At 50.6% G+C, this 26,090-nt stretch overlaps 1 protein-coding gene across 1 annotated transcript; it reads left to right on the forward strand.

Moving 5' to 3' along the window:
• Positions 1–20,271: 20,271 nt before the first annotated feature.
• Positions 20,272–25,534, forward strand: DLX3 (distal-less homeobox 3). Its single transcript, XM_017642416.3, has 3 exons — positions 20,272–20,822; positions 21,978–22,168; positions 23,693–25,534. The coding sequence occupies exons 1-3, from the start codon at positions 20,498–20,500 to the stop codon at positions 24,038–24,040; spliced, it is 864 nt and encodes a 287-aa protein (XP_017497905.1). The 5' UTR covers positions 20,272–20,497; the 3' UTR covers positions 24,041–25,534.
• The last annotated feature ends 556 nt before the right edge of the window (positions 25,535–26,090 follow it).

Consider the following 26,090-nt stretch of genomic DNA (forward strand, 5'->3'; position numbering starts at 1 on the left):
GGGCTCTGCCCCTCAGGGAACCCTCTAGGTGGCGCTGGGCTCTCTCCGGCTGACTCAGTGCTGCAGAGCACCTACCCCATGCAAAGCCCACATTGGGCTCCTTGGGGAAGGCCTGGAGGATCCCGCCCCTGCTGCTCAGGTGGCAGTCAGTGCTAAGTGGGGAGACAGGCAGAGCAGGGGGTTGGGAGGATGGTGTGGTCTATGCTGTGGGAGATTGGGAGATTGGGAGATTGGGAGATGGGGATGAGGACAGGGACAGCCTCTGATGAAGGCATCTGGGAAGGCTTGCTGGAGGAGGTGTTTAAAGATGGGCCTTGATGAAGGAAGTCTTATCTCTCTTTGAAGCTGTGTCCACCTCAACTGCCCCCACACCAGCCTGGAACCTCCTTAAGCACAGGAGCAAAGCATGATCCTCACCCTCCTGCCAGTTTACCCAGACCACTGCCTCCTCTCCACAGCCCTGCCTCCCGAACTCCCCGACCCGCAGTTTCCTGGCTGTGCACCTTGGGTTCCTAATGGAGCCTCATCTGTGCAATAGAGACAGTAGAACACAGCCTCCCACCATTTTCCTGCTGACTGACTGGGGTCATGCTGGTGACAGCTCTGTGAGAGGTGAGGTCCTGCACAGGGCATCCCCTATAAACCTGAACCACAGGGAAGCAGAGGCTGCAGACTTTCGGGATTTCCAAACTGTGAGAGGCAAACGAGATACTGAGGGGCTATGTCCTTCTCCCACACTGGGCCTGGGAGGACTTGAAGACCTCTGGCCTTCAGCCTTGGGGCCTGGGGTCTGCACTGAAGCCCTTATTTCTTTGGGGGCCAATCCTTCCCCCCGGGGGTTGGGAAAGGGGTCTCTCCTTCAAGTCTCCAGATGTCAGTAAGGTGAATCTCCATGGTCTCCTCCAGCCATCTGGGCCTTTGGCCACTGGCATTCTCCATGTGCCTGTGTCATGTCTGGCTGAGGACCTGACCTTCTGAGCCCTGCACCAGCTCAGGAAGGGGCTTAGGGCAAGTTCCCTGAGTGGGTTGGGTAGACACACCACATCCAATCCCCCCTGCTCACTTTACATGAAACCCAAGGCGCACCAGGGAACTTGAGTTCTCCACATTTCCAGGCTCACCTTTCCCCTCTCACATTAAAAAACATACTTGGGGTTTTAAGCATGAGCCCTACCTCGAGGATCCTGGGTGCTCCCCTCTCCCTCTGATTTCTGGCTTTTACTGAATTCCCACGTCCTCTCTGCCTCTCACCTGTGGGCAGTGGGCTCTGCACTTTGTCAGCCCAGGTGTGGAATGCAGCCCGCTCCCCCTTTAATTCCTCCCTAAATGCTGTTCACCCAAGGCAGTGTGTGTCGGGGAGTGGGGCAGCGGGATCATTCCTGAGGGGTGGGAGGGATAGGGCTCACTATTCTGCCCATCTTGAGGGCCAGGCCCCACTGAGCGCCCCCTCCTCTTGGCCATGCCTCCTCTTACCCTGGTTTTCATGTTGGTTTCCCGTCTCTGTCTTTGTCTCTGTCTGCACACTGCCCAGCCCATCTGTGTTTCTTACAGTTGCAGTTTGTTCCTTCACATTGCTGTATGGAATACCATGTCAACTTAATAGACCAAACTTTATTCATCTACTCAACTGCTGATGGAAAATAATGCTGGAGGAGCATTCTTAGGCATGTCTTTTGGAGCAGAATGTATGCTCTTTTGTCACATATATGCCCAGAGGTGGGATTGCTAAGGCCATAGGGGCTGAGTGTGTTCAGCTGTAGTTGATGTGGTCATGAAGTTTTCCAAAGTGGTTGTACAACTTACGCTCTCACTGCCTGGGAATGAGAGTGCTCTATGCTTCATATCTCTGTCAGCATTTAGCTGGTCTTTTCATTTTAGTTGTGTATCTGTATTTGTATTCATTTTGCATTTGCCTGGTGACTGATGATATCAAGCACCTTCGCATATGTTTATGGGCTGTTTGGAAAGCCTTATTTGTGAAGTGCCTGTTCAAGTCTCTTGCCCGTTTTCTATTGGGTTACACATACTATTTCTTTTGGTCTGTAAGAGTTCTTTATGTATTCTGGATATAATCCCTTGTATCCAGGAACCGGACTTTGTCCGAGTACTGGGCCCATACCCACAGATGCTGCGTATTGTAAATATCTTCTCCAACTCTGTAGCTTTCCTTTTCATTTTCTTAATGTTGACTTTTGATAAACAGAAGTTCTTCATTTTAATGGAGAATAATTTATCAAGGTTTTCCCTCTATGTTTAGTATTTTTTTGTGTCCTGTTTAAGAAATCTTCACCTACCTCAAAGTCATGAAGAAATTCTTATGTTTTCTTCTAGTTGTTTTACCTATTATATTTAGATATTTATTTATCTGGAACTTATTTTGTGTATGGTGTGAAGCTGAGATAAAGATATACCTCTTTTCCATATGATATGGAAAAGTTGACCCAGCACCATTTATGAGCCCATCCTTTTATGAGAAATACAGCAGTATCACTGTGTCAAAATCAAGTGGCCATATTTGTGTGGATCTATTTTGGGGCTCTCTATTTTATTCTGCTGGTCTATCTCCACTAAGACCACACTGTCTTAACATCTGGTGCTAGAAGTCCTCCAGCTTTGCTCTTCTTTAAGAGTATTTTGGCTAAGCTATTCTGGTTTTTTTGCATTTCCATACAAATTTTAGAATAAATTTGTCAACACACACACACACACATACACACATATACACACATATTTCTCCTAGCATTTTAAGTGGGATTTCACTGAATCTATAGATTGATTTGTGGAGGATTAATAGCTTTACAATATTGAGTCTTCCAATTCATAAACACACATACCCCTCTGTATTTTAAAGTATTTCTGAATAATGTTTTATGTTATTCTGTGTATGGAGTGATCTTGCACTTTTTTGGTTAGATTTCTAGGTAGGAATTTAATATTTTTATGGTGTGTAAATGGTGTTGTCTTTTTAATTCCTTTCTCTAACTGTGCATTGATAGTATATTGAAAAACATTTGAGTTCTTATACTGATCCAGTGACCTTGCTAAGTTCACTCATTTATTCTAATAGTTGGCATATTTTTTGTATTTTCTCTTGTACCATTTTGTTATCTAAATACTGTCAGTTTTATTTCTTCCTTTACAATTTTCATAACTTTTTTTCTTGCCATATTGCCCTGTCTAGGACTTCCAAGTGCAGTGCTGGATGGAAGTGGGCATAGGAGATCCCTATCTTGTTCCTGATCTCAGTAGGAAAACTTTCAGAACTTCACCATAAAGCTTAATGTTGGCTTTGTGTGTTTGGAGATACTCTTTATAGTACTACTTTTTTTGGACACATTTTTTTTTTATAGGAAAATGGTCTGAGGGATTGGGGTAGAGACCACTGTGGGGAGGGGAGCCTTGGGAACGACCTGCTCCTCACTCAAAACACAAAATGGAATTGTTTCCGAAAGCAGACACCTCCCTGATGACCCCCCTGCACACCTCCGTCAAAACTTCCACCTGGTCTAGGGCGTCTCTCAATGTTCCCCTTTGGTTCTGAAACATAAGACTTCCAGCTCATTCCTGTCATTCCTCAGGGAAAGTGACAGTTTGCTCTAGTTTCTCCCCCAGTCCCCACCCCTGGTCCAGGGCTCAGGCCTCTCCAGGTGCCTCCCAGGTCTCGTACCTTGGACCCCACATTCAGGGTTGTGATTAGCCTCAGGGCACACAGTAAGTGGCAGAGTCAGAATTAGAACTCAGGGTTCCTAGATCCCAACCCTCTTTAATCACCACTCCGTAGTTACGAGTTGGGAGGTGGCCAGACGGCAGAGGGATGCGTTGCGTGTGTGTTTTAGGAGCAGGACAACATTGTTCAAGTACTGGACCCACACCCAGAGATTCTGTTTAGAGAAGATGGGCAGGCAGCCCCTCTCTTCTAGCAAGAGATGGCCCAGGGCTGGGTGGAGGTGGGACGCAGGTGGAGGAAAGGCCTTCACTTCTAGTTTTGTGCAGTTTGGAGGGAGTTTTAGGGAGGTCTGTCCAGGGCAGACCTGGACCATCATCCTGCAAGGACCTCACAGATTGAGGACTTGGATTCCAGGACCCTGGTGTTCCGAGGGGTGGAAAAGCCAATAGCCAGAGATAGCAAGCTTGAACCCCAGACCACAAGGAGATGGTGCTGAGCCAGGGCCAGCTCAAACCGAGAGTTCTTGGATGCCTAGAACAGGGATAAAGGCCCTGCAGAGGACCCCGTTCTAGTGCCCCGGCTTCCTATCACAAACTCTGGGGAGGACAGAGAAGAGAGTTGAAAGAAAGAAAAGAAAATGTAGGGAAAGGAAGAACAGAGCAGAGCAGAAAAAGATAAGGAGCTGAATGTGGGGTCCAAGGTACGAGGCCTGGGAGGCACCTGGAGAGGCCTGAGCCCTGGACCAGGGGTGGGGACTGGGGGAGAAACTAGAGCAAACTGAGACACAGGATATTGAAGTCAAGCTGCATTCTCCTGTTCTGGCACCCCCTCCCCCGCCCACAGGGAATGTTCGGAATGTGATGAGCTGATAAGATGGGGACTCCCACTCCACCTGGCACAGGGCACTGGGGGTGGGGTGCTTTGCACCCCCCACACTTAGCAGAGGGGTTTTTCTTTGGTGTGGGGTGGGGAAGTTTTCAATGGACAAAATCCTAATAGAGGAACTGTGTGGAAGGTCTGAGGGAGGGGTGTCCCTCACGCAGGGCCAGTGGGCCAGGTGCCAGGGCCATGGGCACGGCTGGATGCTTCCCAGCTGAACTGCACCGTGAGTCAGAAGGCACGGGGCCTGGGTTGAGGGAGGGGGTTCCCAGTTGGCAGGGAAGCTGGGGAGGAGGAGAGGAGAGAAGAAAGCAGGGCTGAACAGTGGCTGGCACTCTTCCAGAGGACAGGGCTCCATGGCTGATGGCTGAGGAAGCCATCTAGTGGGCCTGTCCCCATCCCTGCTCAGTCTGGAGTCCCAGTGCATAAGGAGCATACCAGGGCTTCTGTGGTCCTCACTGAGGTGAGTTCAGGGGGCCCTCTGATACAATTCAGAGCAGTTACTTGGGCACATGGGCACTCAGGTGTGTTCTTAACCTCCAAACTTACCCCTGCCCACCCTGCTTTCTTGTGGATCCATGGGGCCTTCCTCTGGAGACCTTAAATCCTCTGCATAGCTGCATCCATTCACCTGCACTCAGTGATTCAGCCCATGTTTGTTGAAACCTGCTCTGTGTCTGGCACTGTGCAGGGTCCTGGAGTTGGCGGTGAAGAAGACTGGCTCCCTGCCCTCCTGAGGCCGTACCTCAGGTGGGGACAGAGTTAAGAGCCAAGACACGATGCTTCCAGAACATGGGAGACATGGCCTGGTGGTGAATACTGGCCCTGGGAACCCAGAGAGGGGGTGGAGTAGGAGCAAGGCCTGAGGAAGGCAGAAGGGGATGAGACCCAAGTCCCCAGGACCTGGCTTGCTCCAGGTGCCACTTTCTGCCCTCTGGATGGACAGCTGAAAAAAAGTGGCCAGAACTGCACAGAGGGGGATGGGGGGGGGAGAAGGAGGGAGAAGAACGGGTGGTTTGAGGTTGGGTTTGGTTAGAGGAGGAACAGAGATGGAGGAAACCTCAGCCCCAGGGACCACTGTGCGGCCACACCTGAGCCCCGCTGTGGGCAATGCGCCTGGGATGGGAGGCGAGCCAAACCTCGCTGAGGGCCCGCTGCCCATTGGATCTCGCTTCTGAACGGAGGGCAAGGGGCACCATCCCACGCGGCTGCAGTGGGAACCCACCGAGGCAGCAGGCCTTCCCCACAGACACCTGGCCGCCGGTATGGACCCTTATCTGGGCACTGGCCCAGCTGCTGGGTAGAGGAGTCAGGCTGCATGTCTGGAACAGAGGCCTTGTCTTGGCTCCTTCTGTTTCCTCCTCACACCTAGCATAACGCCTGCTGGCACATATGAGGAGTCCCAGGGCTTGGGGAATAAAAACCATGAATGAATAAATGATGGATGAATAAAGAAACCCCTCAACCGGAGTTCCCCGCAGCCCGCATCGACAGCGTTTAGAAATGGGCAGGCCTGCCACCTGGTGGCGGTTGAGCTAACTGCAGCCATGGTCAGGGCCCTGCACTGCTCTTCTCCAAGTGGCAGAACCCTGATTGAACCAATTAAGGCTGATCAGGAGGGACTGTGACCCTCTTCCTGCCTCCAGGCCACACCATCTTATTTTCCAGCACAGGCAGACAATTTTCTCTTATTTTTTTAAAACCTCCAAGGAAAGAGATTCCTCCCTTACCTTTGCTCCTTGAAAAATTGTACCTATGGTCTGACCTTTGTGTTTTCCTCCTATTCCCCCTTGTCCTCAAGGCAAGGAAAGAATGAGAGGGTCTGCCTCCTTGCATCCAGACGGGCAGGTCAGCCTGAAGAGGCGCCAGGCCCTGGACTGGCAGAAGTTATGTCTGTCTCTCTGTTTCTTCCCTCACTTCCAAATATATTAAGTTGGTTGGTTTGCACCAGGATGGGCCATCCACTCCTGCCTCTTGATTAGTGTGAGGAAAATTGTCCTATTTTTCCTCAGAGGAAGGAAGGCAGATTCCAGGCTGCTCTGAGGGGCCTGGGCAGCCCCAGTGGGCACCCGGGGCCCAGAGCCATGCCACACTCTGCCATTCACCCCATAGAGCAAGATGCTGTGGCAATCAGCCAGGGCCTGCAGTGAGCTCAGCAGTTCTAATACAGGGAAATGCCAAGCCAGGAGGTATGGCTGTGTGACTCTGAGCTGGTCATCATCCCTCTCTGGGCCTCTGTTTCTCTATATGTATGAGTGGCTCTGATGTCCTGTGGCTCTGCCTTTCCATGCCAGGCTGACATCCACAGCATTTCTGTCCTTCCACAGGCCAAGTTTTGATAGCTTCATATCTTTGTCCTCCTCATCTACCTCTAGGGCCAGCTGCAGAATAAATGGTGACTTCCCAGATGTCCCATCTTTCAGTCCCTGTACAAAAGCATCCCAGGTGTGGTGGAATCATTGGTTGACTAGCCCTGATGTTCATTCTCCCCTTCCTCCTTCAGAACCCTACTTTTATTTGGGGCAGCAAGAGTCCCTGGACCTCTCAAAGGGAAGCCCAAGAGTGAGAACAAAACTGTCTCTCAGCAGCAGGTGCCAGGACACATCCATGCCACTTTCTCCCCCTCCCCAGCCCCCTAGCCAAGGTCCTTTGCCCACAAAGCTGCTCGAACGGGCCTTGATGCAGAACACCAGTGTCCCTTCCAGGGTGCTGTCTCTCAGTGCTCCCCAAACTGCCAAGACTGTGCACAGTTCAGACACATGGGCCCCTCAGCTTGGGCACCAAGGCTCAAAGTCTCTCACATGAATGGTTCTACCACCTGCCTAAGGAGAGCAGCTCAGACCTAGGCCAGGGGCTGGGCAGGGGCCGACACCTTGGCTGTCATCTTCTCTCATTCTCCTTCGTATCAGAAAACAAAATCTCCCACACTTTTTCTATACTTGCCCCTCCCAGGCTTTCTGGGGAGGAGACTCATTCCCTTCCAAGTGCCTTTCTTCCTGGGAACCAGTTCTGTTGACTGAGCCTCTAGGGAAAAGGCCCCAGGGAGCCCAGCTAGAGGCAAGAGAGGCAGGGGTTAACCAAAGAGCGCATAATGTGGGTCTGTGGGCTTTGCAAACTAACATGCTTCTGATCAGCTAAGGAAGTGCTATTCATAGTAAACACATGCCTGTCATTCCTTTTTGTCCAAAGGGCTGGCCATTTTGTCCATGTGGGGTGATGGGGATGCCAGGTGGCTGGGCTGGAGGTGCTCCAAGGAAAAGAAGCTGGATTCTGATCCATAGGTTGCTGAGAACCTGAGCTGGGTGACAAGGTGCAGAGCGCAGACAGTGTTCTGGGAATGAGAGGGGAGGAAGGGCCAGGTGGGCTGGGCTGGAGGTCAGAACAGAAAGCGGGAGCAGGCTCACTAGGGACAAAAGTATGCGTGGAAGTTGTCCCCACACCTGGGGAAAGTTCATTCCTGTAGTTCAGGAGTTAGCAAACTCCATGCGACCAACTCAGTCCAGTCTGCCCCTGAGTTTGTAAATACAATTTTATCTACATATTGCTGCTTTCTTGTTGTAACAGAGGCCACATGGACTGCAAAGCCCCAAATATTTTCTATTTGGCCCTTTACAAAGTTTTTGCCAACACCTGCTGTAGCTGGTCCACTGATTCATTCAATTGACAATTAATGAGCACCTACTGGATGCCAACCCCATGACATACTCTGGTTTGAGTCACAGAGATAAGGGGCATCGTGCCTGCCCTCTTGATGCTCAGTCTAGAGGGAGAGACTGGGAAGTAAAGAGACCACCAGTCTAATCACAGGGGCTTTTCCACAGGAAGCCAAATTGCTTCTGAACACAACAGTGGACACAATCAAATGCACCATTGGAAAGAGGAGTGAATGAATATAAGGTGCTATAAGGTTGGGAGAATAAAGCACAGGGGGCCTGTAGGTGGAGCTCTCAGCTGGGGGACTGGGCTGTGTATCATGGAGGTCTTCCTGGAGGTAATCTGGTCTCCTAGGGCAAAAAGGAATTATCTGTCTGAAGAAGCAGGGCAGACACGGGGAGAGCGGCATGCTCAGGGCAAGCCTTCAGGGAAGGCAAGGCTCTTGCCAGGGCTGGAGCCCCATGTGTGGGCAGAGCAGCAGGGCCAGAGACTGCAGGGACAAAGAGCTGGTGGCATGGGCTGGACGGTGAAGGAGATGGGAAGAGGTGTTGAGCAAGGGCATTGCTCTGGAGAGACAGGTGGAGGGAGGCCTGGTGCAGGATGCCTGCGTGTCAGGGGAGGGATGCTGAGCAGGGAAGTGGGATGGGAAGGGGGGAGGTGGTGAAAGGTATTTGGGAGGCAGGATTAGTTACACTTGGGGACTGAAGGTGGCAGATGAAAGTGTAGTACACCGAGTGACTGATGGTCACTGAGAGGGGGAGGAGTGGCGCATGGTTAGTGTTTAGGGATGAAGATGGTATGTTCCATTTCCAAAACATAGACTTTGAACCACTGGTGGGATGTCCAACTTAGACTGTCTGGCAGACAGCAGGATGCCCAGCCCTGGAACCAGGATGAAGGTCTGTGCCAGAGCTGTAGACTTAGAGGCCATAGGAGTGGAAGAGATGGCGCACGAACATGTGAATGGAGAGCTGAGAACCAAGGCAAGAGCAGGGTCCCAGGGCATCCGTTATGCAGCTGGCCAACTGCAAGTGCAGGGGCTGGAGCGGGAGTCAGACATGGTCCCTGTCCTTGAGAAGTTTGCTGTCCAATCAGGAAGACAGACACACTGATAGATCATCTCAATATAATATGGTAAGAGATAAAATGGATGCATGTTGTTTGGCTCCAGGGATCTGGCCAAAAACGACTTAGCAGAAAGCATTTGGCTCACTGCCCGCAGGGTAATGGACAGCCGAGGATGCTTTTGCGAGCATAGCATCTATTCCCTCTTCTGGGAAGAGCCCTGGGTTTCTCTTTAGGGAGCCACTTCTCCACTCCCGTTGTGTTTGAGGGAGCTGGCTCCCTCCCATTCTGAGGGCAGCACAGGCTCTGCTACTCCCATTGGACACAGCAAGTGGTTCCTACGGGCATCTGCTGAGACTCAATCTCAGGACTGTGTCTGGGAAAGTGTGTTCCTGGCCAGAGATGCTGGGTGAAGATAACATATGCATGAGCTGGGCGGGGGGTGTGGAGTGTGTGCAGGACCACGGAAAGCAGAGTAACAGAACAGACCTGGCAGCATCATTTGAGCTCCATGAAGTGAGTTCTACTTGGCCTCTGGCTTTCAGAAGGCAGCAAAGACCCTCACCTGCAGTGACTATCTTTTTAGAGGGCCAGTCTGGGACACAGCTTGACAAAAAAATTTTTTAATAATATCATATATAATATAAACATGTTTTATAATTTTATAATGAAAATAAGTATTTATCTGAAATTATGGTATTCTCTATTATTTACTTTTCTGGTCCATAAATGCTGTTATTTAAACAAAAAAAAACAATAGAATTAGTTAACAGAGGAAATTAGCACTAACTGATAGTAGGCCAAATTAAACAAACAGTATGTGTGAAAAAAATACAATGATATTTTTATAACATCTCTTTTTGTCCTCTGATTTAGGAAAATTTATTTTAACTCTTTAAAACTCTTTATTGGGCATTTATAGTCTGTGGGCTATATGATTGTGTATTCTTAAGATACATAAATATAACTTTGAAAAAGGAGAACATAAATATAGCAAGACAAATTAAACAAATATCACCCACATTTAATACATTTTTAAAAAGAGCAATGACATATTCCTTTCTGACCCATGACATGGTCAGATAATTTGACTCTGTTTTCTATTCCAATAATACTTTTCAGATCTGTAGAATTATTTTTACATAATGCTGAATTCTATTTGCTAATATGTTCATAAAGTTTTATATCTATATTTATAAGGGATAGATGTATAGTGGGTAACTATTTCTAATTTTATGGTTTATCCTTTCACTGTTTATAAGCAAATATACTCCCCCCACCCTTTTTTTAGATGACTGGCAGCATAGTATAGACATTTCTCTCCATCTGAAGTTTTTTTTAATGTAACAAGACATCTTGAAGAGAGAGCTTTAAAACAGTCAGGAAGGACATGATGGCAAGCAGTTAGGTGGGACGTGTCAGCCATCAGCCCTTTCACTGAAGCAGCCGTTAACCTGGCAATTAAGAGAACCAACTTTTTTTGGAATTGTGAAATCTAATGAAAAACTTACAATTCAGCCATAAGAAAGAAACAAACCCTACCATTTACAACATCATGGATGGAGCTAGAGGGTTTTATGCTCAGTGAAAGAAGCCAGGCAGAGAAAGACAAGTACCAAATGATTTCCCTCATTTGTGGAGTATAACGACAAAGCAAAAATGAAGGAACAAAACAGCAGCAGACTCACAGGCTCCAAGAAGGGACCAGCGGTTACCAAAGGGGAGGGGTGTGGGAGGGTGGGTGGGGAGGGAGGGAGAAGGGGATTGAGGGGTATTATGATTGGCACACATAATATAGGTGGGTCACGGAGAAGGCAGTACAACACAGAGAAGAAAGTACTGACTCTATGGCATCTTGCTACACTGATGGACAGTGACTGCAATGGGGTATCGGGGGGGGGCTCAGTAATATGGGTGAATATAGTAACCACATTGTTTTTCATGTGAAACCTTCATAAGAGTGTATATCAATGATACCTTAATAAAAATAAAAAAATATTTTTAAAAAAGAGAAAACTTACAATTGCCAGAGGAGTGCGTAATGAAGAAAGGAGCTGCTAATTTTGGCATTTGTGATCGGGTCGCTGATTGATTACTGAGATATTAGAAAAGCACCTTCAGTGAGCACACCTGACAAGGAATAGTCTTTGCAAAAACAGTCTGGAGAAGTCACTGAACAAATGGATGACTACATCCCTCAGCAAGCAAACCCTGGGGAGGAGGAAAAACCTGATTTCCAGGGTTACTACATTATAAGTTTCAAAATGTCTGGTTTTCAACAACAATGAAACATTACAAGGAAACAGAGAATACGGCCATTCACAGGAAAAGAAACGGACAGAAACCATCTCTAAGGAAGCACAGACATTGGATGTACTAGACAAAGAATTCAAAGCAACTGTTTGTGAAATATGCCCAAAGAGTCAAAGAAAAGCATGGACAAAGAACTAATGGAAGCTGAGGGAACGGTGTCTGAACAAATAGAAACTATCAATGAAAAGATACAGATTATAAAATGGAGTCAAGTAGAAATTCTGGATCTGAAAAGTACGATATCTGAAAAGAAACATTCACCAGAGGGGTTCAACAGTAGATCTGAGCAAGCAGAAAAGTCAATGAGTGAAAGAAAGTGAATTGAAATCCAGCCTGAAGGACAGAAAGACAAAAATGAATGAAAATGAGAAGAGCCTAAGGGACCTGTGAACGTGAATGGCGTAACTGCACCAAGGACACCGCTAAGTATACCAACATGTGCATTATGGAAGTCCCTGAAGGAGAAGGGGGACAGAAAGACTATTTGAAGAAACAACAGCCAACAATATCCCAAATTTGATGAAATACATGATTCTAGACAATCCAAGAAGCTCAAAGAATCCAACTAGGATAAACTTGAAAAAAGTCCACACTGAGATACTTCTCATATAATAATAACAATAAAAAGCAAGTCAGACTTTGTCACTCCTTTGCTCAAAATTCAATAGCCCCACATCTCACTTAGAGTACAATTCAGAGCCCTTGCAACACCCTATGAGGCCCTACATAATCCCCAACACTGTCACCGAACCTCTCTGACTTCATTTTCTGGCATTCTCCCTCCGGACTCCTTGCCGTTCTTCAAATCCATTAGTAATTCAGACTCAGTGATGAAGGGATGTTGAAGTCTCCATCTGAAACAGTGGATTTGACTATTTCTTCTTGTCATTCAGTTATTTTTTGCCTCATGTATTTTGACTCTCTTGTTAGGTGCATTTACAACAAGAATTGTTACATCTTCTTGGATAATTAACCCCTATTTCACTATATGCCTCTTTATCTCTGATAACTTTCCTTGTTCTGAAGTCTGCTTTGTTGAAACTAATATAGCTACTCCAGCTTTGTTTTGATTAGTGTTAGCATCATGTATCTTCCTCCATTCCTTCATATTTAATCTACTGTGTCTTTATATTCAAAGTGGGTTTCTTGAAAACAAGGTATAGCTGGGCTTTGTTATGTTTTACCCACTTTGCCTTATAATTGGTGTATTTATGCTATTCATACTTAAATGATTATTGATATTAATTGGATTAATATCTACCATATCTGTGGCTATTTCTATTTATTGTACTTGTACTCTTTTTTAAAGTATCATTGATATATACACAATCTTAAGAAGGTTTCACATGAACAACATTGTTGTTTCAATATTCACCCATATTATCAATCCTCAATGCCCCCCATTGCAGTCACTGTCTATCAGCATCATAAGACTCTATAGAGTCATTTCTTGTTTTCTCTGTACAGTTGTACTCTCTTTTTAAAAAATCCATCCCTTCTTTTTCTACCTTCTCTGGCTTTAGTTCAGTATTTTATATGATTCTATTTTCTCTCCTCTCTTAGCATACCAATTGCACTTCGTTAGAAAATGTTTTTAGTGGTTGCCCTAGAGTTTGCAATATGCATTTAAGCTGATTTAAGTCTATTTTCAAATGACACTATTCTGTTTCATGGCTAGTACAGGTGCCTTATAACCTATTCCTCCCTCCTGTCCCTCATAATATTGCTATAGTTCATTTCACTTATTCATCATCTATAATCACCCAATACATTATTGCCATTATTATATGAGCTGCTTTCTATTAGGTCAGTTAAGAATTCAACAAATTAAATACTTTATTTTTCCTTCGTTTATTCCTTCTCTGATGCTCTTCCTTTCTTTCTCTAGAATTGAGTTTTTGAACTTCATCATTTTTCTTCTTTCTAAAGAAGTTCTCTTAACATTTCTTCCAAAGCAGGTCTACTGGCAACAAATTCCCTCAATGTGATTTGCCTGAGAGGGTCTTTAATTTTTATGTTCACTTTCAAAGGATAATTCCAATGGATACAGAATTCTATGCTGTTCTTGCTGTTGCTTTCAACACTAAAGATTCCACTCCACTTTGTTCTTGTTTGCATGGTTCCTGAGAAATCCAATGTAATTCTCAAATTTGTTCCTCTATAAATACAGTGTTTCTGTCCCCACCCCTCTGGCTTCATTCAAGATTTTTATTTTCTTTGATTTTCTACAGTTTGAAAAAATTCCAACCTCCCATTCTCTGACTCCAAGAGCACTCCCTCCCTGATCCCCGCATGGCTTCCTCTGACCTTGTGGGGACCTCTAGCTGGACCTCCTCTCCACTTCTCCACCAATCACTCCACTCTTCACTTCCTTCCTCTGGAAACCACTTTAGCAACCTTTGCTAGTGGCTCCTCCTCCCTTGCTAACCAAGCAAACCTCCACCCTGGTCAGCCCAACTGTCTATCCACCGCTGGGCGCTGGAGAGCAGCCCACCACCTGGGATGGCCCCAAACATGTCTCCTGGGGTCACTACAGCCTCGTGGTCTCCACCACAGAGAGGGTTCTGGCAACCCAGCAATGCTTCCTTGTGTCCGGATCAGTCCTATTACTGGTCCCCATGGCAGTACTCTAGACTGCTCACCTTTCTCTGCTCTCCTGTGCCTCTGGACCCACCACTTCCCTCTCCTTAGCTATTAACATCATACCTACGTTGCATACACAGCACATACATTCATCCATACGGAATCCCCCCCTGCAATATCTTGAACAATTCTTTTTACTCTGAAATTTTTCAAATTTCCAGAGAAGCACAGAGAATGCAGAGCAAACACTCATGTGTCTTGTACCCAGTGCCATCAAATTATCTTCTGACTCCAAACCTTCAAATGTCCCTGCCCACCCCCTAGAGGTTAAGAGTCAGACTGCCTGAGCTCAAATCTTGAATGCACTACTTATCCTCTCTGTGCCTCTGTTTCCCCCTCTGTCAAAAGGTGGAAATGAGAGTGCTCAGCCCATAGGGTGGTATAGCGGGTGAATGAACTCATACATGTAGAATGTTCTGACCAGCACCTGGCACATGGTGAGTGCTCCATGAAAGCCAACTCCTTTCATTTCATCTTCCCTCTTGACTCAACGGAAGGGAGAATCTGTTGCAAGGCTAACCCTGTGGGTGGTGTTCCAGATCTTTCATCTCCCACCTACTCAGGATGGCACTCTCCAGTAATCCCTCTCTATGGGCTGCTGTAATTGACATCTAAGCAAGTCGGCTCCCATTTAAAACACACACAGACACACACTCCCCCAATATGCCAAATGCCCTCCAGCTCCCGCCCTCTCTGCTCCCTCCTGCCTTTCATAGCCAAACATCAGGGCAGAGTTGCCTGCACTTGCCCTCTCCATTTCCTCTCCTCCCATTCGCCCCTCAGCTGACTGTTGAACAGCCTTCCAGCTTCCCCTCCATCGAACCCATGAGGCCACTCTCTGCCTGCTTGAGATGTCATCCAGTGCGCACATCTCCATCCTCATCCTGCCTGGACCACACATCCACACTAGGATTTGTCCTTGCTGACTGCTCCTTCCTCCTAGAAACACTCTCCCAGCACCTGCTCCCACCACCTCCCTCTGCCTTTGGCCATTCTATCCCAGGTGTCACCCTGGGATGCTCCTTGGCCCTCTCCGCTCTCCTGTCCCAGACCAGCTCACCATGCCCATGGTTTCTCCTACCACAAGATGCCAGAGGCATCAGATCCACGGAGCCAGTTACCTGCTGGACAGCTCCTCCTAGATTTCTCAAAGACACTTAACCTCAACATGATCAAAACTGAGCTAATGGCGCAAATACTTTAAGAAGTAATTCCAACCTCCCATTCTCTGACCCCAAGAGCACTCCCTCCATGATTGGCAGTATCTTCTAAAACCGAACATACGTGCATCCCATGGCCCGCAGTTCCACTCTTAGACACCCAACAGCAGTGTGTACATATGGGCACCAAAAGACTGTACAAGAACGTCCATAGCGGTGCTGTTCATGATATCCTCCAACTGGGAACTACCGCAATGCCCATGAACAGCAGAACAGATAGAATACCTACATACGGTAATGAAAGTGAACAGGCTGCAAATATATCCAACGATGTGGATAAACCTCACAAACATAATGCTGAGCAAAAGAAGCCAGACATAAAAGAGGATATATTATATGCTTCCATTTATATAAAAGTCAAAAATATGCACACTGACTTGTGGTGTTAGGAAGTAAGACAGAGTTTACCCTTGGGGAGTAGTACCTGGCAGTGAGGGGGCTTCTGAGTGCTGGTAATACTGCTTTTCACCCTGGGTGCCCAGCTATGTTTGGTTTCTGAAAATTCATCAATCATGTTGTGCACATTTTTCTCCATGAATACTATACTACAATGAAAAGTTATAGAAAAAAACAAAAACAAAAAATAGGACCCATCCTCGCTCTCCATCCCGCACCTCCTTTCTCGGGGGCTCTTGCTCTCAGAGAATGGTCTCATTTCCCCTCAGTTGCCCAGTCAGAAGCATGGATGGTATTCCCCACACCCAGTCAGCTCCCAAGCACGGCTGCTCAGGCCTCCTTACTGTCTCTCAAACCCACTCGCTTCTCTCCACCCCCCAACAGACTCTTCCTTACCCTAGACCTACACCTCTCTTGCTTGGATTTCCTCAGTAGGCTCCTAACTGTTGCCCCAGCCTCCAGTCTTGTCCCTGTGACTCATTCCCACACAGCAGCCAGAGGGACTCTTCTAGGATGCAAACTAAATCATGTCTCTGGTTCCCCCTTAGCCTCTAGATAAAGCCCCCTCTCCTGCTCTGGGGCCCCAGGGGCTCTGTGTTCCACTCCAGCTCTACCCTTAGCCACCCCTTCCCAGGGCTATGCACCAGGCATTCTCACTGGCTTTTCCCATGGCTGGGAACTCTCTCCTTCCTCTTATCCCTCCCTGCTTTTCCTGGCCAAAGCCCACACATCCCTGAGGCCTCAGTTCAGATATCCTCCTGCTTGCATGAATGCCTCAGGCCCCCTTGAGCTGTCACAGCAGCACAGGCTGTCCTATCCCAGCACACATCACATGGTAGTGAAACCAGCTGCTTATGTGTCCACTTCTGTCGCTGGACCTTGGACTCCCTGGGGTGGGAGGCACATCATGTCTGTCTTGCTCATCACTCCATCCCAAGGATGGATTAAGAACTCCAGAAGATGGCCGGGTTGCAGATTTGCTGGCTGCCTGGGTATTTCTCCAAAGGGGTTGGTGAGAAGGTAGAAAGGAGTTCCCACTTGAGAGACAAGAATCCTAGAATTTAGAGTCATAGAGCATTAGAGCTCGAAGGGACCTCAGAGGGCATCTAATAATCCATTTTTCGATTTACAAATGAGAAATCGAAGGGAAGAAACCACTGGATGGACAAGGATGGGTAGGAGGAGGGAGGGGTGGCATCTGTAGAATAAGGCAAGGTGATGATGAAAAGTAAATGTTTAGTGCCGATAGGGCTCCTAAAGTAAGTAGAGATAACGTTCCTTCCGGGTGTGACGCATGTGGCCCACTTCCCAGGTCTCCCCAGCAGAGCTGGCCTACAGCTGCCTCACATTGATCACTAGATGGCGCCCGCCCCCAGGTGATGAAGAACCAGGGCTGCCAACTTGTTCTGTGGTACCGTCCTCCTTCCTGAGTTTCCCCCAAGACCTGGCTCAACTCTGTGAGCTCAGTTGCTGTGGCCATAGTCAGGTGGCATGATACTTGAGCTTCAGGGAGAAGCTTGCTTTAACAGGGTACCTTTTATCACGCAAGGGAGAGGGTCTGCAATGGACTCTGACCTAGGCATTGACCAGTTCTGCCCCCTCTCCCTCCTGTAAGCCTTGCAGAGACCCCTGACATCATCCATCCACCAGGGTAGGACTCTTGCCTGGATGACACCTGCTCATCTTGCTGGCCCAGGTGAGGAGCAGTGGGTGGCCCTGGTCCCATGCATCCTCCAGCAACCTTATTGCCCTGAGCCAGCAGGTGCCTGCCCAGCAGCTGGTGGCTCCAGTCCTGCTGCCTGACAGGACCCATCTGGGAAGCTGCTCCTGCTCCTGCTCAGGAGGGGGCTGCCCAATGCTGATGCCTGCTCCATGCCTCCCCTTTTCCTAACCCTGAAAGTGTTCTCAGCCATGATGATTGAGCCCCTCTCCAGTGTTAGGGAATCTCAGTTATTCACTCAACAAACATCTATTGAGCATTGAGGTTGTGTGTGTGTCAGGGCCTGCCCTAGGTAACTGGAAAGTTACAGCCCCTGGTGTCTTAGAACATGAATGCAACAGGAGACCAGATGCTAACCTCACATCGCCAAACAACTGTCTAATTGCTCTCTTAAGTCCTGAATGCTGCCGTTTTAGTCCATTTCTAGAACTCCAAGACTTTCAGGGCAGGATGGAGCATAGAAATTATCTTAACATAACTCCCCCTGACCATAACCTGTTCATGAGTCCAGGATTCCAGACTCCCAGTCCAGTGCTCATTCTCCTTACTAAGGAGGTGCAGTTTGGGTTGGGGTGAGGAGGGAAAGGAGCGAGCCTTCCGTGAGAACCTCAGGAGGAAAGTGGACTCCTTGCCAGCTCTGAATCGCCTGGCCCTTCTTCACTGTGGATTAATGAATGAATGAATCAAGGCCTGACGCTGTCCTTTCTCTGTGGGGAGTTGGGGGCTCCAAAGAAGGCCCTGCCGCCTCCCCCGCTCCCATCCTGGGAGGGGGGCCGGCGCGCCCAGTGCCCTTTCTTCCCCCAGCGCCGCGGGCTTTCTAGGCGCCCTTTTGGCAACAGAACAGAGGGCACCCAGAGCGGGTGGCGACTCGCCCCGCCAGGGGCTCGGAGCGGCGGGCGATAGGCGCTGAGGGGACGCGGAGATAGACAGGCAGATAGAGCTCCCTTCGCCAGGCCCCCGCCCCCACCTTTCCCACGCCGCAGCCTCTCCGGAGCCTCTCCTACCTGTCGGACCCTCCTGCTCCTCCGCCCGCTGACTTTTGCCCTCGGTCTCTTCCAACTGCAGCTCTCAAGCCCCTGGTAGCATACCCTGGGGGTCTGACTTTGGCAAGGGGCACGGAGCTCCCCGCACACTTCTCTGCCTAACGGAGTCTACAAAGGAGACCCTTCCCCGGGCTGGGCGAGACTTGGGGAGGCTGCAGATCCCAGAAGTGACCACTAGGTGGCACGCTGGCACTGCGTGTCCTGCGGCGTCCAGGCAGGGGAAGGGGACAGGAAAACTGACCCCGCAGCCCTGCGGAAAGGTTGTATGGGCTAGAAACAGATCAGGAGGAGCTCTCCCTCCCTCCCAACCCCAAATAAAGGCAGAGAGCAGAACTGGGGGTGAAATGGCGAAACAGTCTCGGATTAAGAAAAAGTGGATGGACTGGCCAGGACTAGGAGCTGGGGGTCTCTGGGGAGGGAAGCCTGGCCCGACAGGGTTCAGCGGGGCATGATGATTCCCAGGCACTGGGGACTGGAAAGGTCCTGAGAGCTTGATGTCCATCGTCATACAAGCACACATTCACACACAGACACCGGGTCCAGGCCCTCCACTCACACTGCTTACATACACCACACACACACTGCTACACTGCTACACTTAACTCACACACATATTCTTGCACTCACGTATCTCTCTGTACCCTGTGGAAGACATGAAATCCTTACGCTGCATACCCCAAGAATACCCATCCCAAACACCTGATCTCTAAAAGTGGCCACACTTCCCCAGTGCTGTCCCAAGTCCACAAAATCTGCCCCAACCTTACTGAAGCATTCAGACAGGCAGCCTGTTTGTGCCTCACAGGACCCTAGGTCCCCTGCTGCTTCCAGCAAGCCTGGACAATCTCTGAAACTGCATACACGTAGTTTTGAGATAACTAATGTCACCACAGACAGGTCTGTGCACCTCCTCTCCATAAGCCCCCAGATCCACACATGCCTGCCCCATCTGAAAGCCCAATTACAACTTTCAAAGGCCCAGGGATCTTTTGCCTGATAGATTTCTTTCCCCATAAAATTTTTTTAAATTGCATTTTATAACTGCATTGTTATAAAGACAATATAATAATATCATATTTTCAAACAGTTTCTTCAGCATAGACATTTATTTTCTTTCTTCTGATTTTAAAGGAAATTAAAACATGTTCATGTGCCCTGGGTCCTTCCCACTTTGGGCCCATTTGTTCCTCTGTCACTTGCACAGCGTGTGCATACACACACACACACACACACCTTGGACCACCTCCCTCCACAAACACTAATGGGCTAATTCACCTTCTTCTCCGTAGCACCTGAGCCCACCTTCCACCCCCAGCCAGGAGACAGACTGTAGCCCCTAGGGCTCCGCAGTGACAAGCTCTCCCACACTCCTTTCTTCAAGACAGTGGGGGTTTATCTGGGCTAGGGGAGGGAGCCACAGGAGGAAGAACAGGTGTGTGTGTGTGTGTGTGTGTGTGTGTGTGTGGTGTGTGTGTGTGTGTGTGTGTGTGTGTGTGTGTGTGTGTGTGTGTGTGTGTGTGTTGGGTAACAACAAAGAACGGGGGAGAGAGAGAGAGAGAACGAAAGAGCGCTAGAGCATGTTTTGCCTCGAAGGCAAGACTTGCAGCCAATCAGAGAGCTGGAGCCTCCCTCCGCGACTCCACTATTGAGTCTATAACCGGCTGGCCGGGCGGAGCTGGCAGCATTTGACTGTGGCTTGGGACGCGACGAGAGGGCGACCGCCGGGAGGCCGGCGATGGTCTAAGCGCCCCTCGGCCTGCCCTCTCCTGAGACTCTGCGGGACCCTCCCCTGGCCTCCGGACACACACAACCCCTGTCCTCCGCCTCCCCCGCGCTCCTGTCCGCTCCAGCGCCCAGCGGCCCAGGCCAGCCCCGGGGAGGCGCAGCGCCCGCCAGGATGAGTGGCTCCTTCGATCGCAAGCTCAGCAGCATCCTCACCGATATCTCCAGCTCGCTTGGCTGCCATGCGGGCTCCAAGGACTCGCCCACCCTGCCTGAGTCTTCCGTCACTGACCTGGGCTACTACAGCGCTCCCCAGCATGACTACTACTCGGGCCAGCCCTACGGCCAGACCGTGAACCCCTACACCTACCACCACCAGTTCAATCTCAACGGGCTTGCAGGCACAGGCGCTTACTCGCCCAAGTCGGAATATACCTACGGAGCCTCCTACCGGCAATACGGGGCGTACCGGGAGCAGCCGCTGCCCCCGCAGGACCCAGGTGAGGACCACTGGGTCGCGGGACGGTGGGAGACACTGGAAGGTTCCCGAGGGAGAGAAAGACAGGGAATTGAAGCGGAAATCTGGGGAAGTGTAAAGAGTAAGAAATGACTGTCTCAAGTTAGAGGTGGGCTAGATGCCCCCAGAGGGGTCAGACGACTTTCCAGTCCCGAGACTGCGCGCGTTTGGGGCGTGGGGCGCACTGTGCACCGCGGTCTCGGGTGAGGATCGGGGTGGGCAAGGGGAGAAAGGGCAAGGCTGGACTGCCAGGTGACCTCCTAACCGAGGTGCTTTTGCAGGCACTTGAGCAGGCCGTCGACCATTGGGCTGCAGAGGGTTCGGGGGTGGGCAGCGAGGGTCACTGGAAGCTCCAGGGACCCCCTGGATACGGGCTGAGAAGAGCGGAGGGGAGGACATGAGGAAAGGCCCCCCAGTCACGGGGAAACGGGGGAAAACAGGGACTGAGAAGCGGAAAAGCTGAAAAAGAGAAACGTGGAGGCAGCAAAAGAGACATGTTGAGACCCAAAGTGAGAGAAAGGACAGAAGAAAGGGCCAGAGGAAATAAAGAAGGGAGGGAAGAAAGAAGAAAGGAGGCAGGTAAGAACAAAAAGAAGAGAGAAAGAGAAAGAATGAGAGAGAGAGAAAGGAAGAAAAAGAAAGAAACGAAGGAAGGAAGGAAGGAAGGAAGGAGGGAGGGAGGGAGTCTGTGCTATGCAACTTCTAAAAATCTGAAACTATTCTAAAATTAAAAACTCAAAAAAAAGGCGCGGAACAGATGGGAAAGAGCAAGAGAGGAGACTGAGGGCAAGGCGGAGGGGAGCAGGCGCGGACAGCAGGCAGGCGAGGGGCTGCGGGGCTGGGAGGCGAGCCGGGAGGGCGTCGCGAGCGGAGCCGCAGCCGACGTCGCCCGGGCGGCGCTGGCGCCGGGGACGGCGCTCCGGGGGCCGGGCGCGGAGCTGGGAGCGGGGAGCGCGGTGGAGTGGGCGGCCGCCGGTCAGCTCTGTCTCCGCGGCTCCCTCCTGGGGCGCAGGCGGCCGGGCGCGCCGCCGGAAAATCCCGGGGCGAGTCGGTGGGCCGGAAGGTGGGGCGTCCCGCAGGGCCGCAGGGGGCCGCAGGCCGAGGCTGAGCCGCCCCCCGCCCGGTGCGTCGTCCGCAGTGTCCGTGAAGGAGGAGCCGGAAACCGAGGTGCGCATGGTGAACGGGAAGCCCAAGAAGGTCCGAAAGCCGCGCACGATCTACTCCAGCTACCAGCTGGCCGCCCTGCAGCGCCGCTTCCAGAAGGCCCAGTACCTAGCACTGCCCGAGCGCGCCGAGCTGGCCGCGCAGCTGGGCCTCACGCAGACACAGGTCAGTGTTGGCTCGGTGGGGCGGCGCGGCACCCTGAGGCTTTCCAGGCGCCGCTGCGCCTGGCTGGCCTTTTTAATTCCCTGCAGACCCTTGAAACTCTTTGCCTGTAGGTGGAGGCTCCCCACCAAGTTTCAGCTTCTATCGAAGTTTCTGCATTAGCACGTGCACAGGTGTGCATATTTGTGAACCTGTGTGACTGTGTGTCACAAGGAGAGGTGCCTCCCTCTACTCCAGACTCCCCAGCTCCCATAGCCCCCCAGTAGTGCTGGTCACTCAATAGACGTCCACATGGTATCTTCCTCCCAGGCTAGACATGTGTGTGCAGAATGTGCATCTAAACACGTATCCATGTGCATAATACTTGCACACATGCTAGGTGGGTCTGGGTCCACTTGGGAATACTCACATAAGAGGTGCAAAACTTCAAGGGTCATTGTGTTTATAAATGGAAGGGTACATGTATGAAACTGCACAGTGTGAGTACACACACAAAAATGTGTGCTTGTATCAAAACACCACATTCTTGCTCAGCACCCAAATGCTCCACCCCTATCTCTGCCTGGAGCCAAGAAGGGAGACTCCCCACCAGGGGGATATGGTCTCAACAGTGGGACAACCCCCCCCACACCCCCAGTCTGTCCCTAAAGCCCTCAGCAGCCTCACGGGAGGAGTGGCAGATGCCCTGCTCCCTGCAGGTGTTGACAGGCGGGACTGAGTTGCAGCTGCGTGGGGCCCAACTCGACGGGAATCTGGGTCACCTGGTGAGGAGCTGATTCATTGTTTGTACCAGTCATGGGGTGGGGAGCTGCAAGAGGAGGGGGAGATACCCCAAGGGAAATTTGGGGAATCATGGCTCACCTGCTTCTGAGTCCCCAGGTCACCCCTATTGCCCAGCCCTGGAAGGCTTTTCTACACCTGAGTGTGTGAACATGGTTACTTGTGTTTCTGGGCTGTTTATCTGGGTGCATCTGTGCATCTTTATAGTCTGCTGTCTGTGCATGAAGCTGTGAGTAGGTATGTTCCTGTGCATGGAGATGCTTATGTGGGTGTGTGTTTTTCTCTGTGTATCTGTGTGCCTCCGCTTACGGGTTTCTAATGTGAACAAAATGTCACCAATTGCCCATCCTCCCCTTGGCTGCCCTTTTTGAGTGCTTACTGTATACCAGGCTATTCTAAGTTCTTTATCTTTCTTACCTTAAATGAATCTCATAATGGCCCTATGAGGTAGGTAATGGTGCCACCAACATCCCCATTTTGCAGGTAGGGAAGAAAGAGCCAGAGAGGTTAAGTAACTTGCCAAGGTCTCACTCAGTAAGTGTCAGAGTGGAATGTGGACCCGGGCAGTGGAATGTTCTCTGCCAGAGAGTAGAAAGATGCTGGCCTGGGAGTCAGGACATTTGGGTTTTACCTGTGTCTTGTGTGACATTTGGGTGCTGGCCTCCCCCTCTCTAGGCTGGGTTCCCTTCAGGTTTCCACTCAGCATTCCGAGAGGCTAACTAGGTCCCCCTTTCTTCTCCTGTGCAGGTGAAAATCTGGTTCCAGAACCGCCGCTCCAAGTTCAAGAAGCTCTACAAGAATGGGGAGGTACCACTGGAGCATAGCCCCAACAACAGTGATTCCATGGCCTGCAACTCACCACCATCACCTGCCCTCTGGGACACCTCCTCCCATTCCACTCCGGCCCCTGCCCGCAGTCAGCTGCCTCCTCCGCTCCCATACAGTGCCTCTCCCAGCTACCTGGATGACCCCTCCAACTCCTGGTACCATGCACAGAACCTGAGTGGACCCCACTTGCAGCAGCAGCCGCCACAACCGGCCACCCTGCACCATGCCTCCCCTGGGCCCCCGCCCAACCCTGGGGCTGTGTACTGAGCACCCACCTGGCCTGAACCTCCCACGAAGGACCCCCCGGGGACCAGGCAGAAGGCGCCTCTGTTCCTAGCCAACACTCAGGAATCATCAAGGAGCGTGGGGGAAGGGCACCTCTCCCCTTATCTTGCTCCTTTCTCCAGGGATTCAAGAGCTTCCAGATGAAATTTGCATGGACCAAGAATGTTCCCTGAACCTCCCTCCTCCTGCCTAGACACAGGGGGACCCCTCCAGATGCTGGGGCACTCCACTCCAGCTGGGACAGGTTGTCCTCTTCTACTCTAGGAGCCTGGATTGGCTTTAAATAGCCCATCACCTTCCAGCTTCTAAACCTTAGTACTCAGTCCCCGGACTGAAGACCATGGGGACTGGGGAGACTGGGCATTTACAGATCAGGCTGGGCCAAGTCCCAGGTGCCATGGAACCCGTGACCTGCCAGGACTGGTTCCTCCTAAACCATCTGTGGCTCCCCATTTTCTGAGCATCCCCCCAACAAAAAGACATTGGACATGGTGACTGGGACTCAGGGTGGGGACCTCAACCAGCCCCCACCCGCACTTCTAGCCCTCATTTAAGATTTGAGGGTTAAACCAAAGAAAACCACCCAAGTGAGAGAATCTTTTAATATTTGTGGCTTTAGAGGGAAGAACTCAAGGAGCCATCTCCCTCCTCTCTCCTGCGCTGGTTGGAGAGGAGGGATGGGGCTCACATGTCTTTCCTAAGGACTTATTTCTTCTTCCGTGTATAGGACTTTGCACAACTTTGGTTTTAAAAGCTGTTGAAAAATAGGAAAACAAAGGGCATTGTTAACAGATAGGACCAATCTCCCCTTTGAGGGCACCGCTGCTCTGCCCCACTCCCACCCACCTCTTCCTCTCCTCCAGTAAGTTGGCAATTTGGGTGCCAAACCCCAAATCTCCAAGGAGACATACCAGGCAAGACAAACCCTAAAATGTCCCCTTTCCGGTGACCTTGGAAACAGATTGCTCCTGCCCAGATGGAGAATGTTGGTAGGAGTGAGGTACTCTGGGAGAGGGGAGGGTTATAGCTTGGTGCCTCAGGGATGAGGGGGTGGCTTTCTGGAGGGCTGGTGGCACAGCCCCTCCCTGGCCCAGACATCCCCCCAGAGCTAACTTTCCTCCACACTGATGTGGTCAAACATCAAAGAAAAGGGGAGGTAGGTGGCTGTCGCTAGCGTGTGTGTGTTTTTTTAAAGCAACAGAGAGAAGCAGCCTCCTCCCCACTGTGGCCCCCTGTTTATGTGGCCCTCCCTCCCAGGCACACCTGTCCTGTGTTACTGCTGGGACAAAGGGGGATGTGGCCTGGCTCGATGTGGGTTTGGTGGCAGTGTAGGAGCGAGAGAGACATGGTGGATCTCAAGGAGTCCTACCCCAGGGAGATGGAACAAAGCCAGCTCTCACTCCCTCCCAGCCTTCTCATTTCTGCTTTCCTACTGGACCCATCTTTATATATAATGTTAATAAACAAGAAAATAACCACTGAGCTCTTTGAACTGGAGGCTGGAGGCAGACACCTCTCGGGGTAGGGCCTGGGAGTTGGGGAAGGTGGCTGAGGGGGAAGGTGACTTCTGAGCCTCCAGGGGCTCCTGCGGTCTGCTGGGGCTCTGGGCTCAAGGCCTTGAATGGCAGGTGCTCCTGACCCCAAGGCTGCCCCCAACCTGGGCAGGCCCAAGTGGTTGGGAGGCTCCCAGCCATGGCCTCCCTGACTCCACTCTGCTTGGCAGCTTGGCGTTCCCTGCCAGCCAGCTGCCCTCCGCCACTGCCGCCGGGTCACCTCAGGGCTGTTCTTTGATCTTGGGCTCACACGCAGACATGCTGGCACACGCGTGTAAACCCCCTGCCTCCACGCCCAGGCACTCCCCGGTCCCTCACCCTCCTGTCTATCCCTTGCAGCTTGGGGTGAGGGTGGGGCTTCAGGCAGGGGGAATACCACTGCGCCCACAGCTGGCAGGGACCCTAGTCACTGGCATCCAGGCTGGACTGTGGGAGCCAACAGACAAGGGGGCTTCTCTGTTCACCTTCTCAGGGAGGGC

Source organism: Manis javanica, chromosome 4, assembly GCF_040802235.1.
Source record: "Manis javanica isolate MJ-LG chromosome 4, MJ_LKY, whole genome shotgun sequence".
NCBI classification, from domain to species: Eukaryota; Metazoa; Chordata; class Mammalia; order Pholidota; family Manidae; genus Manis; species Manis javanica.